Genomic DNA, 13,338 nt, shown 5'->3' on the forward strand with positions numbered 1-13,338 from the left:
GCCCTGCTGCCTGGTTTAGACTCTCAAGGAGGAGAGCTCGGGGCCCAGAGTTGTTTATTCTCTGTTGCATGGCAGTTCCCAGATCCCAGGCTGAGAAGAAACCTGTTTGTTTGTTTGTTTTTTGTGTTTTTTTTGAGATGAAGTCTCACTCTGTCGCTCAGGCTAGAGTGCAGTAGCGCAATCTTGGCTCACTGCAACCTCCACCTCCTGGGTTCAAGAGATTCTCCTGCCTCAGCCTCCTGAGATGGGATTACATGCATACGCCACCATGCCCAGTTAATTTTTGTATTTTTAGTAGAGACGGGGTTTCACCAAGTTGGCCAGGCTGGTCTCAAACTCCTGACCTTGTGATCTGCCCGCCTGGGTCTCCCAAAGTGCTGGGATTACAGGCATGAGCCACCACACCTGGCCAAGAAACCTGTTTTATCAGCAGAGGTGGCAACCCAGAGAGCTTTCTGTCATGAGAAAAGCTCTATTGCTTCCCTTGGACAGAAGGGCACTGCCAGCTCCAGCAGCACTCCTGCCATTGTGGTGAATCCTGATGCCTGAGATGGGCACTGGAGACTCCTGAGATAGGAATGACCCAGCCAGGAGCCCCACAATCCCTGCAAATGCCAACGTTCTTCTCCTCACAACTGTCACGAACTGAACACCAGCTCTTGCCTTTCCACATTAAGGCTTGTGTGGACCACTCTGCCTCTTATTCAACGTTTCCAGACCTAACATTTGCGTCAGCTGGCAGCAGAATTTTAGTTTTGCTTGGAATTTCTTTTCACACTGGGCTCCAGCTGGATGAGTTCTGAGGGAGGCCACTGCTCCATCTGAAGCTCCGGACTGTTAGTCATGATGGCAGAGTGACCACAGACAGTCAGCCCCGTCTGAACAGCCTGTTGCTGCCAGATGGTGACCTGTTTCTGTTAAACCCCAGTGAGTTTCTGCCTGGCCTCAAATCATCACACAGGGCCTTTCAATCTGGATAGGCCTAAGCCACAGCCAAGCTATGTAGAGAGCAAGCCCAGGCTGTTCTGTGATGGGATGGAAAGGACCACACAGTGTCACAAGGTTTCCAACAGAAACCTGATGTCAGAGAAGCACTTCGTAAAAGGAGAACCACATCTTAAAAGCGAACGGGCATGGGTCCGGGTGAGGTGGCTCATGCCTGTAATCCCAGCACTTTGGGAGGCCAAGGCAGGGGGATCACTTGAGGCCAGGAGTTCAAGACCAGCCTGGCCAACATGGTGAAACCCCATCTCTACTAAAAATACAAAAATTAGCCAGGTGTGGTGGTGGGCACCTGTAATCCCAGCTACACAGGAGGCTGAGGCAGGAGAATCGCTTGAACCCAGGAGGTGGAGGTGGCAGTGAGCCGAGATCGCGCCACTGCCCTCCAGCCTGGGCAATGGAGAGAGACGTTGTCTCCAAAAAAAAAGTGTGGCTAGGTGCAGTGGCTCACGCCTGTAATCCCAGCACTTTGGGAGGCCGAGGCAAGTGAATCACTTGAGGTCAGGAGTTCAAGACCAGCCCGACCAACATGGTGAAACCCCATCTCTACTAAAAATACAAAATTATCTGGGCATGGTGGTGCATGCCTACAATCCCAGCTACTTGGGAGGCTGAGGCAGGAGAATCACTTGAACCAGGGAGAAGGAGGTTGCAGTGAGCCGAGATCGTGCCACCGTGCTCCAGCCTGAGTAACAAGAGCAAAACTCCATTAAAAAAAGAAAAAGTGAATGGGGCATGGACACAGTGGCTTGCATCTGTAACCCCCACACTTTGGGAGGCTAGGGTGAGAGGAAGGCTTGAGGCCAGGAGTTCAAGACCAGCCTTAGCAACACAGGGAGACCCGGTCTCTACAAAAAAACCAAAAAACGAAAAAAGTGAATGGGCAGGGCTCAGAAAAAGCGGTTATCACTTCTCCACTAGTATCTACTTCTGAGCCTGGGTGGAGTTACTCACGGGGTCAGGATCCCTCTGTGCACAACATGGTTTCTGGGTTAGGGACCTTCAGGTCCCTCCCCGCCCTCACCAGACAGCCTCTACTCTGGGAGAGAGGAAAGAAGAAGGGAAATAGCTACTGAGAATTTAGGAAGCGGAGGAAGAGGAACAGGGAGAAGGCACACTGACCCTTAACACTTCAGTTTGTAACATGTGTGTGTAGATACTATTTTATGTAAATCTTTGTCCTGGTGACTCAGGTCCTTAGGGATTTTGAGAACATTTAAAACTCTTACGAGTTTTTCTGTAAAGCCACAGAGAAACAAAACTATTGATGTAAACCAAATAGTCAATACAATTTTTACATCTATCTACCTACCAGTCCCTCTCCAGGAATGAGCTACCCCAGCTATTTTTTCTTTCCCCCCGAGACAGGGTCTCACTCTGTCACCCAGGCTGGAGTGTAATGGCATGATCCTGGCTCACTGCAGCCTCGAACTTCTGGGCTCAAGTGACCCTCCTGCCTCAGTCTCCTGAGTAGATGGGACTATAGGCATGTGCCACCATGTCCACCTAATTTTTTATTTTTATTTTTGTAGACACAGGGTCTCATTATGTTGCATAGGCTGGTCTTGAATTCCTGGACTCAAGTGATCCTCCCACCTCAGCCCCCCAAAGTGCTGGGATTATAGTTGTGAGCCACTATACCCACCGCCTCGCCTCCCCGCCCCCAGCTAATTTTTTTGTACTTGCAGATCTAACCTATCTCGGGAGTAGAAAAATGAGAAAAAGTTCACCACACAAGGCAGCCTTTTCAACCGCACAGACAGGCTGGGCTGAACAACAGCTGTGGCTCGTTCACCAGCGCCAGTAAATCCCGATCCTGAATGGGGACTGGGAGACTCCTGCTCAAGGCAGTGTGCCTGGCCAGAAATAGAACTTCACTCAGAGCAGACGCCGGTGGGGCACTGTCTGCCCAAACCGAAGTGGGTGGGAGACTGAGGCGAGAGAAGGTTGTCAGGACCCAGGAACTGAGCGATGGTAACCCTATTACAATTCATTTATCCCCTTTAAAGGGTAGGAGAACAGGGGCAATTACTTTTCATTTTATATACTTCTGAGCTATTTGTGTGTTCTTAAAAACAACTACTTATTTTCTTAGAATAATTTTACGGCCAAGTGCAGTGGCTCATGCCTATAATCCTAGCACTTACGCAGGCCGAGGTGGGAGGATCACCTGAGCTCAGGAGTTCGAGACCAGCCTGGGCAACATAGTGAGACCCTGTCTCCACACTAAAAAATTAAAAACTGCTGGACGTGGTGGCATACGTCTGTAGTCCCACCTACTCAGGTGGCTGAGGCGAGAGAATCGCTTGATCCCAGGAGTCGAAGGCTACAGTGAGCCATGATGGTGCCACTGTACTCCAGCCTGGGCCAGAGTGAAACCCTGTCTCAAACAAACACACACACAAAAAGAATCATTTTTCATTCTCTTATCCTACTCGGTGTCCCTTGCAGGATGCAATGTCATTGCCTTAGGGAATCTTCCCTGATGGTCTCAAAGCAAACCTCCCTGCCAATTCTTTATCACATTGCTTTAATGACTTCATAATGCTTACCATGATCTGAAATCATCTCTGTATTTGTCTACGAATTTATCACCTTCTTTTTCTTCTAGAATGTCAGCTCCATGAGGGCAGATACTCATCTGCCTGTTCATAAGAACCTTCCTAGGGCCTATGATGGTGAGGTTCTAGGGAAGGTGCTCGCTAAATAGTTTTGAATAACTGAATACAGGGACACATGATGGGATTTACAAGTGTCCATGTTCACTCCACAAGCCTAATATAATGTGCAAAAACACAGCTACAATAGAGATTTGGTTAACTACAGGACTGGTTGCGCCAACTTCTCTGGAAGTAATCCCTGGCCTACCTTGGCAAGGACTTTTTCATATGAACACATGCATCATATGTGAACTACTGCCTGTGGGCTAAATCCAGCCTGCTACCTATTTTGGTAAATAAAGTTTTCTAAATAAAGTTTTATTAGAACAAAGCCACACTCATACACATTTGGTTGCTTTTGAGCAGTTTCAACAAAGACTATATGGCCTGAAAATATTTACCATGTGGCCTTTTAAGAAAAAGTTAGAGGTTGAAGAAACAGAGCAGTGTAGTATAAGACTCTCACTGAAGCCAGAGGCAGTGGCTCACGACTGTAGTTTGGGAGGCCAAGGTGGGTGTATCACTGGAAACCAGGAGTTCGAGACCAACCTGGCCAGCATGGTGAAACCCTGTCTCTACTAAAAATACAAAAATTAGCACGGCGTGGTGGTCTATGCCTGTAATCCCAGCTACTTGGGAGGTTGAGGCACAAGAATTGCTTGAACCTGGCGGGAGGGGGTTGCAGTGAGCCTAATATCACGCCGCTGCACTCCAGTCTGGGTGACAGAGCAAGACTGTCTCAAAAAAAAAAAAAAAAAAAAAACCTCGGCTGGGCACGGTGGCTCACGCCTGTAATCCCAGCACTTTGGGAGGCTGAGCCAGGCGGATCATCTGAGGTAGGGAGTTTGAGACCAGCCTGGCCAACATGGCGAAACCCCGTCTCTACTAAAAATGCAAAATTAGCCAGGCATAGTGGCTCATGCCTGTAATCCCAGCTACTCGGGAGGCTGGGGCTCGAGAATCACTTGAACTTGGGAGGCGGAGGTTGCAGTCAGCTAAGATCGTGCCACTGCACTCCAGCCTGGGCAACAAGAGCAAAATTCCGTCTCAAAAAAAAAAAAGAAAGAAAAACAACACTCACTGAAGACTGCACAAGGGTGATCTGCAGAGTCCACGGAGACGTTTGCAAGTAGTAATGGTGGCTTTTATTTAGGCCTGACTCTAAGCAAGGTATTGTGCTAAGTGCTGTAAGTGTGTTCTCTCATAGAATTGAATTATCATTATAACATTACTAGTAGGTTCTCACTGCTGATGCGAACAGTGGTCCAGTCGTCTGCCAGGATCGAGATGGTCAGTTACAAACCCAGGCCCAAGTCTGCATACCTCTGAAGCCTGCGTTTGTGTCCGCTAGGCTACATGGCTTCCACAGAAAGCACTTTCCAGCCGCTTCTTGCAGAAACCCTGGCAATCTTAAGACAGGTCCGTCTTAAGACAGGTCATGCCTGTCCTCAGAAGACCATCTGGAGGGCCCCACTTCCTTGGGGATGCCTAGGCTGTTTCTTCTGTCTTGAATGCCTGCTTCTTCTCTTTCTCTGAACTCTACCAGTATTTCTTTTTTTCTTTTCTTTTCTTTTTTTTTTTTGAGATGGGGTTTTGCTCTTGTTGCCCAGGCTAGAGTGCAATGGCGTGATCTCAGCTCACTGCAACCCCCGCCTCCCGGGTTTAAGTGATTCTCCTGCCTCAGCCTCCCAAGTAGCTGGGATTACAGGTATGCGCCACCATGCCTAGCTAATTTTGTATTTTTAATAGAGATGGGGTTTTTCCATGTTGGTCAAGCTGGTCTCGAACTCCTGACCTCAGATGATCTGCCCACCTCGGCCTCCCAAAGTGCTGGGATTACAGGCATGAGCCACCGTGCCTGGCCAGGAGGTTGCTTCTTATGGCATATAGTCTTTGCTCATTCTGCAGGCATATGCAGCAGACACACCTGCTCCTCAAAAACAGAACTTGGGAAAATCACTGCCTGCCTTCCCTCCCCTGGAGATGATGTTATTTAGTAGAACCACATGCTGATTCAAAAATGCCAAAGCTGTCGTTGACTTGGACATTTCTCTTTAACTATTAACAAATCGGCAACCACAGGCTTTATTGGCAGCATCTGAGATGTTTCTGCTACTAGCTCTGTTTCTAGAATTGAATATTAATTGAATTTGCTTTCTATTGTTATCATTTCCTTTTTTTTTTTTTGAGACAGAGTCTCCCTCTGTCACCCACGCTGGAGTGCAGTGGCGCGATCTCAGTTCACTGCAACCTCCACCTCCCAGGTTCAAGCGCTTCCCTGCCTCAGCCTCCCAAGTAGCTGGGACTACAGGCACGTGCCATCACACCTGGCTAATTTCTGTATTTTTGGTAGAGATGGGCCAACACCATGTTGGCCAGGCTGGTCTCGAACTTCTGGCCTCAAGTTATCCATCCACCTTGGCCTCCCAAGGTGCTGGGATTACAGGCGTGAGCCACCATGCCTGGCCTATTGTTACCATTTTCATTTAATCATGTTAATTATTAAACTCTCCAGTTCTCTCTAACCCTCAGGAATTATGATGTGTCCATATCAGACCACAGGTTGCCTTGGATTAAGATGGATTAACAGCTATTTCACCTGTCTAGTGTTATAATGGGTATTCACCATCACAAAATCTAAGTATGAAAATAGCTGAACTCAACAATACTCCTTGGGGATAGTGGTTGCTTTGAGGGTGTAGTTTCTGGGAGGGGGAAAGAGGGGCCTTCTGGGATAATGGTCATGTTCTGTTTCTTGGTCAGGGTGCTGGATACGCGGGTGTTTTCACTTGTGAGAACTCATTAAGCTGTCCGCTTAATGGAATGCAGTGGCCTGATCTCGGCTCACTGCAAGCTCTACCTCACGGGTCACACCATTCTCCTGCCTCAGCCTCCCGAGTAGCTGGGGCTACAGGCGCCCGTCACCACGCCCAGCTAATTTTTCATATTTCTAGTAGAGACGGGGTTTCACCATGTTAACCAGGATGGTCTCAATATCCTGACCTCGTGATCCGCCCGCTTCGGGCTCCCAAAGTGCTGGGATTACAGGCGTGAGCCACTGCACCCAGCGTCTAATTTTTGTATTTTTAGTGGAGATGGGGTTTCACCATGTTGGCCAGGCTGGTCTTGAACTCCTGACCTCAAGTGATCTGCCTGCCTTGGCCTCCCAAAGTGCTGGGATTACAGGCGCTCAGGACCTGTGCACTTTTCTGTAGGCATGCTTCATTTTCATAAAAAGTTCTAAAATACTCTGCAAATATAGAAATACACAATGGATCTTTCCTTGCAGAAATACGCATCTCATTTTCTTCATGTAAAATCCTTATAAAATGACCAGTAAGACCATTTACTGGTGGTAGGATGCAAGAAAAAAGGCAAAGCAACTCTCAAGGTGTTATATAACACATTTAGGTGAGACTGGCATTCAAGGACAAATCTGACCCCAAGACTGCTGTCCTCAATGTCTACTGCTGTAGCCAAACTAACAGGTTCCTAGTAAAGCAGACACTCTGATTCAGAAAACCAAATGTAATTTATGATGCAAGAATCATATCGCAGTTTTCTCAAACAAACGCACAGAGGAAGTGGCTACCAAGAACAAATGGTGTTGTAGAATGACCTTTAGGTGGTGAGGCACTTGAGCCATCTTCAAGCCTTGTAAAATTGAGGAATGGGCTCTTCCACAAAGAAAAAATCTACCAGTTAAGACTGGGTCAGGATCCATTGCTAAACACTCTACATATGTTTATTAAAACTTCACTACGCCTGTAATCCCAGCACTTTGGGAGGCCGAGGCAGGCAGATCACCTGAGGTCAGGAGTTCAAGACCAGCCTGGCCAACATGGTGAAACTCCATCTCCACTAAAAATACAAAAATTAGACGCCGGGCGCGGTGGCTCACGCCTATAATCCCAGCACTTTGGGAGGCCGAAGCGGGCGGATCACGAGGTCAGGAGATTGAGACCATCCTGGTTAACATGGTGAAACCCCGTCTCTACTAAAAATACAAAAAATTAGATGGGCGTGGTGGCGGGCGCCTGTAGTCCCAGCCACTCAGGAGGCTGAGGCAGGAGAATGGTGTGAACCCGTGAGGCGGAGCTTGCAGTGAGCCGGGATCGGGCTACTGCATTCTAGCCTGGGCGACAGATCGAGACTCCATCTCAAAAAAAAAAAAAAAAAACAAAAACAAAAACAAAAAAACCCCAAAAATTAGCCGGGTGTGGTGGCGCACACCTGTAATCCCAGCTACTCGGGAGACCGAGGCAGGAAAATTGCTTGAACCTGGGAGGTGGAGGTTGCAGTGAGCCGAGATCATGCCACTGCCCTCCAGCCCAGTCAACAGAGCAAGACTCTGTCTCAAAAACAAACAACAACAACAAAACACTTCACAACAACCCTAATTTTATCCCTGCTTTACAGATGAAGAAACTGGGGCATGGAGAGGTTAACAAGCCTGACCAAGGTTACAGGGTTATTAATTTGACAGGGTGGGGATTCAATCAGGCAGCTGGACTCCAGAATCCATGCTCCTAACGATGATGCTGGCCATGGCTTTGGTTGTGATACACCCAGGAATGGGTTTGCAGTTTCTAGTGTGTGACATTTTCTGGGGTGCGTTCCAGCTCAATAAAGTGTCCTTGTCCAAACACCTACAATTATATGCATCTTAACAAACACACCTAACTCTCATAAGTGACAGCCTGATTTACAGAGTGAATCTCTGCCTTCAAAAGACTCATGCTTATACATGTGACAGGGTGCCCCATGTCTACCGCCTCTCCATCACGGACTTCTCCATTCATTTGTTTGAAATCCAAAGACAAATGCCGGGCCTACCTGAAGCCACAATCAGCCCTGATTAGATTAGAAAGGTCACCTGTGTTCCTTTCTCTTGCATTAGGAAAGATATACTACTTCTCAACAAAGTATTTGCTCATCCTGCCCTCCTTGAGTAAGCAAAAACCATACCCGGTTACATTAGCAAAGCTCAGTAAAACTACGTAAAACTCTTGTTGGATCTCTGCAATGTTATTTTACTTGTGCTTTTAGAGGAACGTTTTCAGCAAGGGCAATTCGAGAATCTATTTTCTTTTTAAGTCACATTTATCTTTATGAAAGGTAAAATAGCTTGCCTGTGTTGCTTTTGAGGAATCTAAGTGGGAAAACAGACAATTATTTAAATATGATGGTTGATCTAATTAATTCTGTTCATTTTGCTTCTTCAAGTAAAATAAGCTGCTGAGTCCCTCACCCAAGCCATTTTCTTTCTCTTTTTTCTTTCTTTTTTTTTTTTCAGTTTCTGAGACTATTTGGTGAGCCAGGAATTCAAATTACACAAACACACACACACACACAGAGGGAGAGAGAAATCCATTCTGATTTGGCCATTTAGGTTTTCAGTGAATATGGATTCTTTTAAAATTATTATTATTATTTTATTTTTACATCCAGCCCAAAAATGTCAGAATATGGATTCTACCTTCTAGCACGGGACCCTTTTGCGGATATGCCAACTTCATCACAAATACATGCCCTTGACAGGTATGTACTCATTTCTACCTGGAATTGGGACAGTGATGTTTACTGCGGCAAGCCCCACAGCAAGGTGTCTGTGGTGTCACCCGGTTCCCCGGATCAGCATCCAAAATGCAATCCCCATGTACTTCAGGTTCTTATAATCAAAGCCCCTAGTGAACCTCTTCAAAGCTACCATCCTTGAGCAAGATTATTCAGGGGAGTTCCCAGGAGCGGAGGCAATGTCGCCGGGACCCAGGCCCTGGGAAAGTGAAGTTGCTTATCACTGGCCTCCACCCTGACTGCCAGACCCTGGGCGACGCCAGCCTGGCGGGGGGACCCGGGGATGCAGCGGATTCCGCAGGAGGCTGCATGGGGCTCCTTCAGGAGCTCCCGGGGTCGCCGCTGCCCCAGTGGGGGACCGGAGGGTCGCTGACCCCTCTCCGGAAGGGCAGGGCCCCGGGCCAGGTTTGGGGAAGCTCCGAGGATGCTGACCTCAACTTTGTTCTTTAAAAATAGCTCCGAGGCCGCGGCGCTCACGTGAGCCGCGCCGCTTCCCGTCTACCGGCCCGGGGCTCGTCGCCCCCCGGGTCGCGGAGGGGAAGGGCGGGGGGCCCGAGTCCCGGCGGCAGGAGGGTCGCCGGCCTGGGCGAGCGCCGCCGGAGGGCGTGGGGGGCGCGGCGAGGAAGGGGTCCCGGCCGGGAGGGAGGCCGCGCTCACCTTCTTCACCGACAGCGAGATGTTCTCCAGGATCCGGTCCTTCACCTCCCCCGGCTCCATGGCGCTGCCACCGTCGCCGCCACCGCCGCCGCCGCCCCGCCGCCGCTTCCCGCGCCGGGGGCCGGGGGCCGCCGCCAACCGCTGCCGCCGGCCGTACGGGGGCTCCGTCGTGCCGGCCGCGGGGCCCGGCGCCCGCCGCCCGGCCCTCGCCTCGCCCGGTCCCTCGCTCCACCGCGGGCCGGCGGCTCCGGAGCGCGGCCGGCGGGGAAGGAGGCCGCGGGCTGTGCGCCGCGGCGGCGGCGGCGGCAGGAACTGATGTCAGGCGGGGCGGCGCCAGGGCCCGCCTGCGCCTGGGGACTCCGGGGACCCGGAGACCCGCAGAGACACTTGGCCGCGGCCCTCCCCAGAGACCCCGAGACCCGCCCCCAGCCCTCCTCAAGCCACAGACTCTCCCTGGGACCCCAGAGACACCCTCAGACCCCAGGGACTCCGGAGACCCCGACCCCGCCTGCCCGGGACACCGGCCCTCCTCAGAGACCCTGGAGACCCTCCCCCTCAGCCCTCCTCAGGCCATAGACTCCCCTCTGGGACCTCAGAGACACCCTCAGACTCCAGGGACTCCGGAGACCCCAACCCCACCTGCTGGGGACCCCCACAGACCCTGAGCCCCCAGCCCTCCTCAGAGACCCCCAAAGACCCCGAGGCACTGGCCCTCCCCAGAGACCCCGAGACCCTCCCCACAGCCTTCCTCAGCCCACAGGATCCCCCCCTCAAAACCCCAGAGACTCTCACAGGCCCCAAGGACTCTGGAGACTCCGACCCCACAGGCCAGAGACCCCCACAGACCCTGAGACCCCGGCCCTCCTCAGAGACTCGAGACACCCACAGACCCTGGGCCCCCTCTCGCCGGCCCGCTTTAGTCCACAGACCCCTCCTCGGAGACCCCAGTGCACCCCACTAACTCTGGCCAGGGACCCCAAGACCCTCTTAGCCCGCAAGCCCCACTTATCTTCCTCCCCTTCCTTAGCCCAGCCATCCCCTCAATGCACAGACCCAGGCCCCCTGGCTTTGGCAGCCTGGAGGACCCAGCACCCCCACCGGGTCAGCCTAGACTCCAGCCCCCAGCCCTAGACTCTCGCTGGCCCCCTGGCCCTCCCCAGCCTCTCCCCTCCTCAGTGCCTCACCCTCAAGGCCCAGTCCTACATTTGAGGTCCCTGGTGCTCCTCCCCACCCCCAAAACACACCCTCCTCACCTTCAGCCCCAACGCCCCGTTCCCACTCCTTATCCTTATCCTTCTTCTTCAGCCCCACGTATCCCGAGGGCCTCAACTCCCTCAGCCCCTGAAACCCACCATAACAACTCTGTTCCCACACACCCTCCTCAAATCCACCATCTCCTAAAGCCCCTGCACTTAGAGGTCTCAGTCTCCTACCTGGCTCTCTTCCCTCCTTAAGTTCCCAAATAAATATATCCTGACACATCGATTAGTCCCTTCTTTTTATTCTCAGACACCCCAATTCTCAACTCTGGTTCCCTGGTCTTCCCTCTTCTCTGCTCAGGCTACCCCATCCCTGAAGTCCCCTTAGCATCTGAAATACTGATTAATTGCTTATCTCAGAGGGACCCCACAAGCCTCCAAAGGTCGCTCCCCAGCCCCTTAGTTTCCCAAGGAGAGACCCAAAATAGTGGTACTTTTTTTTTTTTTGAGATAGAGCCTTGCTCTGTTCCCCAGGCTGGAATGCAGTGGTGCGATCTCTGCTCACTGCAACCTCCGCTTCCCAGCTTTAAGCGATTCTCCTGCCTCAGCCTCCCAAGTAGCTGGGACTACAGGCACACGTGCCACCACGCCCAGCTAATTTTTTTTTTTTTTTTTGAGGCGGAGTCTCGCTCTCGCCCAGGCCGGAGTGCGGTGGCACAATTTCGGCTCACTGCAACTTCCTCCTCCCAGGTTCAAGTGATTCTCCTGTCTCAGCCTCCCCAGTAGCTGAGATTACAGGCGCCCGCCACCACGCCCGGCTAATTTTTTGTATTTTTAGTAGAGACGGGGTTTGCCATGTTGGCCAGGCTGGTCTTGAACTCCTGACCTCAGGTGATCTGCCCGCCTTGGCCTTAAATTATTTTTTAAAGACAGGGTCTCACTCTGTCACCCAGGCTGGAGTGCAGTGGTGGGTGTGATCGTAGCTCACTGTAGCTTGAACTCCCTGGGGGATCCTCCCACATCAGCCTCCCCAGTAGCTGAGACTACAGGTGTGTGCTACCATGCCCAGCGAATTTTATTTTTTGTAGAGACAGGGCCTCGCTCTGTTACCCAGGCTGGTCTTGAACTCCTGAGCTCAGGCCATCCTCTTACCTCAGCCTCCCAAAGGACTGGGATTACGGGCACAAGCCATCATGTCCAGCCCAGGGCGTTTTCTTATTTGTACTGAGTTCAGGAAAGTAAGAGATAACAGCTTCTTTGGAGTTGTTATCTACCTCTCATCTTCAGAGAGCAGAATAAGAACAGATGAGGGTTGAGACTCCAGTCACTGGATAGGTAGAGAAAAGGTTGAGGACAGAGGACACATTACTTGGAATGAGGAAATAAATAGCCAGGTATCTATGAGTAGAAATAGCCTCCTACTTACCAAAGGTGTTTGTGGAGTCAGAGTCAGCTGGAGTGAATGACTAGTCCAATTGCGCACTTCCTTCCCACTCCATCCTAGCTAGGGTGCGTACAGGCCCCACCCTGCTGGATGCAGCTCTGGTTCATGAAAATGCAGTCCCCCAAAGTTGACCCAACAAGCTTTGGGATTCTTTTCTGCTGTTGAATAGCAGGCCATCTTCTGCTGAGTACTGTGTTCTGCTGGGCACCTCCTCCCTAGGAATGGCTGATCATGGCTTGGGCACATGGTACACTCAGTGGGTATTTTTATTCCTTGGCTGTATGCCTGGAGTGTCCACTTGGTCTGTGACGTAAGAAGGTGGTGGCATTTCTGCCATATTGTTTTCATCTGCATGTATTGGGAGATGGTCACATTCAGCATTTTATAACATTCAGAGGAATGTAAGGTCTCACTGTCTACCAAATTCCTGAGGTTTGCATAGGTATGTGAGCTGGTAAACAGACATTGTTATCTAACAAGACTTCTTGCAGGAAAGAGGGAGAGGCCAAATGTGCATTGATGTGCAGCTAATTGCTCCTTGTCCAGAGTTCAAATATGGAATCCATTCTGCGTGTCAAACACAGGGTGAGCCGGGCATGGTGGTGCGCCTCTATAGCCTCAGCTGCTTCGGAGGCTGAAGAGGGAGGATCTCTTGAGCTCATGTGGCTGCACTCCAGCCTGGGTGACAGAGCGAGACTTCATCTCTTAAAAAACCCCAAAAAGCAAACCAAAAAAAAAAAAAAAAAGGGCGACTCTGAAAAACACAAGATACTTATTTATCTTGTTATTGGGAGTCACT

At 50.8% G+C, this 13,338-nt stretch overlaps 1 protein-coding gene across 3 annotated transcripts in view; it reads right to left on the bottom strand.

Annotated features, from left to right (window-relative positions):
* PLEKHM2 (pleckstrin homology and RUN domain containing M2) overlaps nt 1–10,183 on the bottom strand; it is a 50,506-nt gene extending 40,323 nt beyond the window's left edge. For 2 of the 3 annotated variants that reach the window (XM_024252868.2, XM_024252866.2), the window contains exon 1: nt 9,897–10,183. In XM_024252868.2, the coding sequence (XP_024108636.2) occupies nt 9,897–9,956 (60 nt within the window). In that variant the 5' untranslated portion in view covers nt 9,957–10,183. The remainder of the gene's footprint in view (nt 1–9,896) is intronic. The other variant, XR_008516730.2, reaches the window with a different exon arrangement.
* Nucleotides 10,184–13,338: the final 3,155 nt, after the last annotated feature.

The sequence above is a fragment of the Pongo abelii genome, chromosome 1 (assembly GCF_028885655.2).
Source record: "Pongo abelii isolate AG06213 chromosome 1, NHGRI_mPonAbe1-v2.0_pri, whole genome shotgun sequence".
Lineage (NCBI taxonomy): Eukaryota > Metazoa > Chordata > Mammalia > Primates > Hominidae > Pongo > Pongo abelii.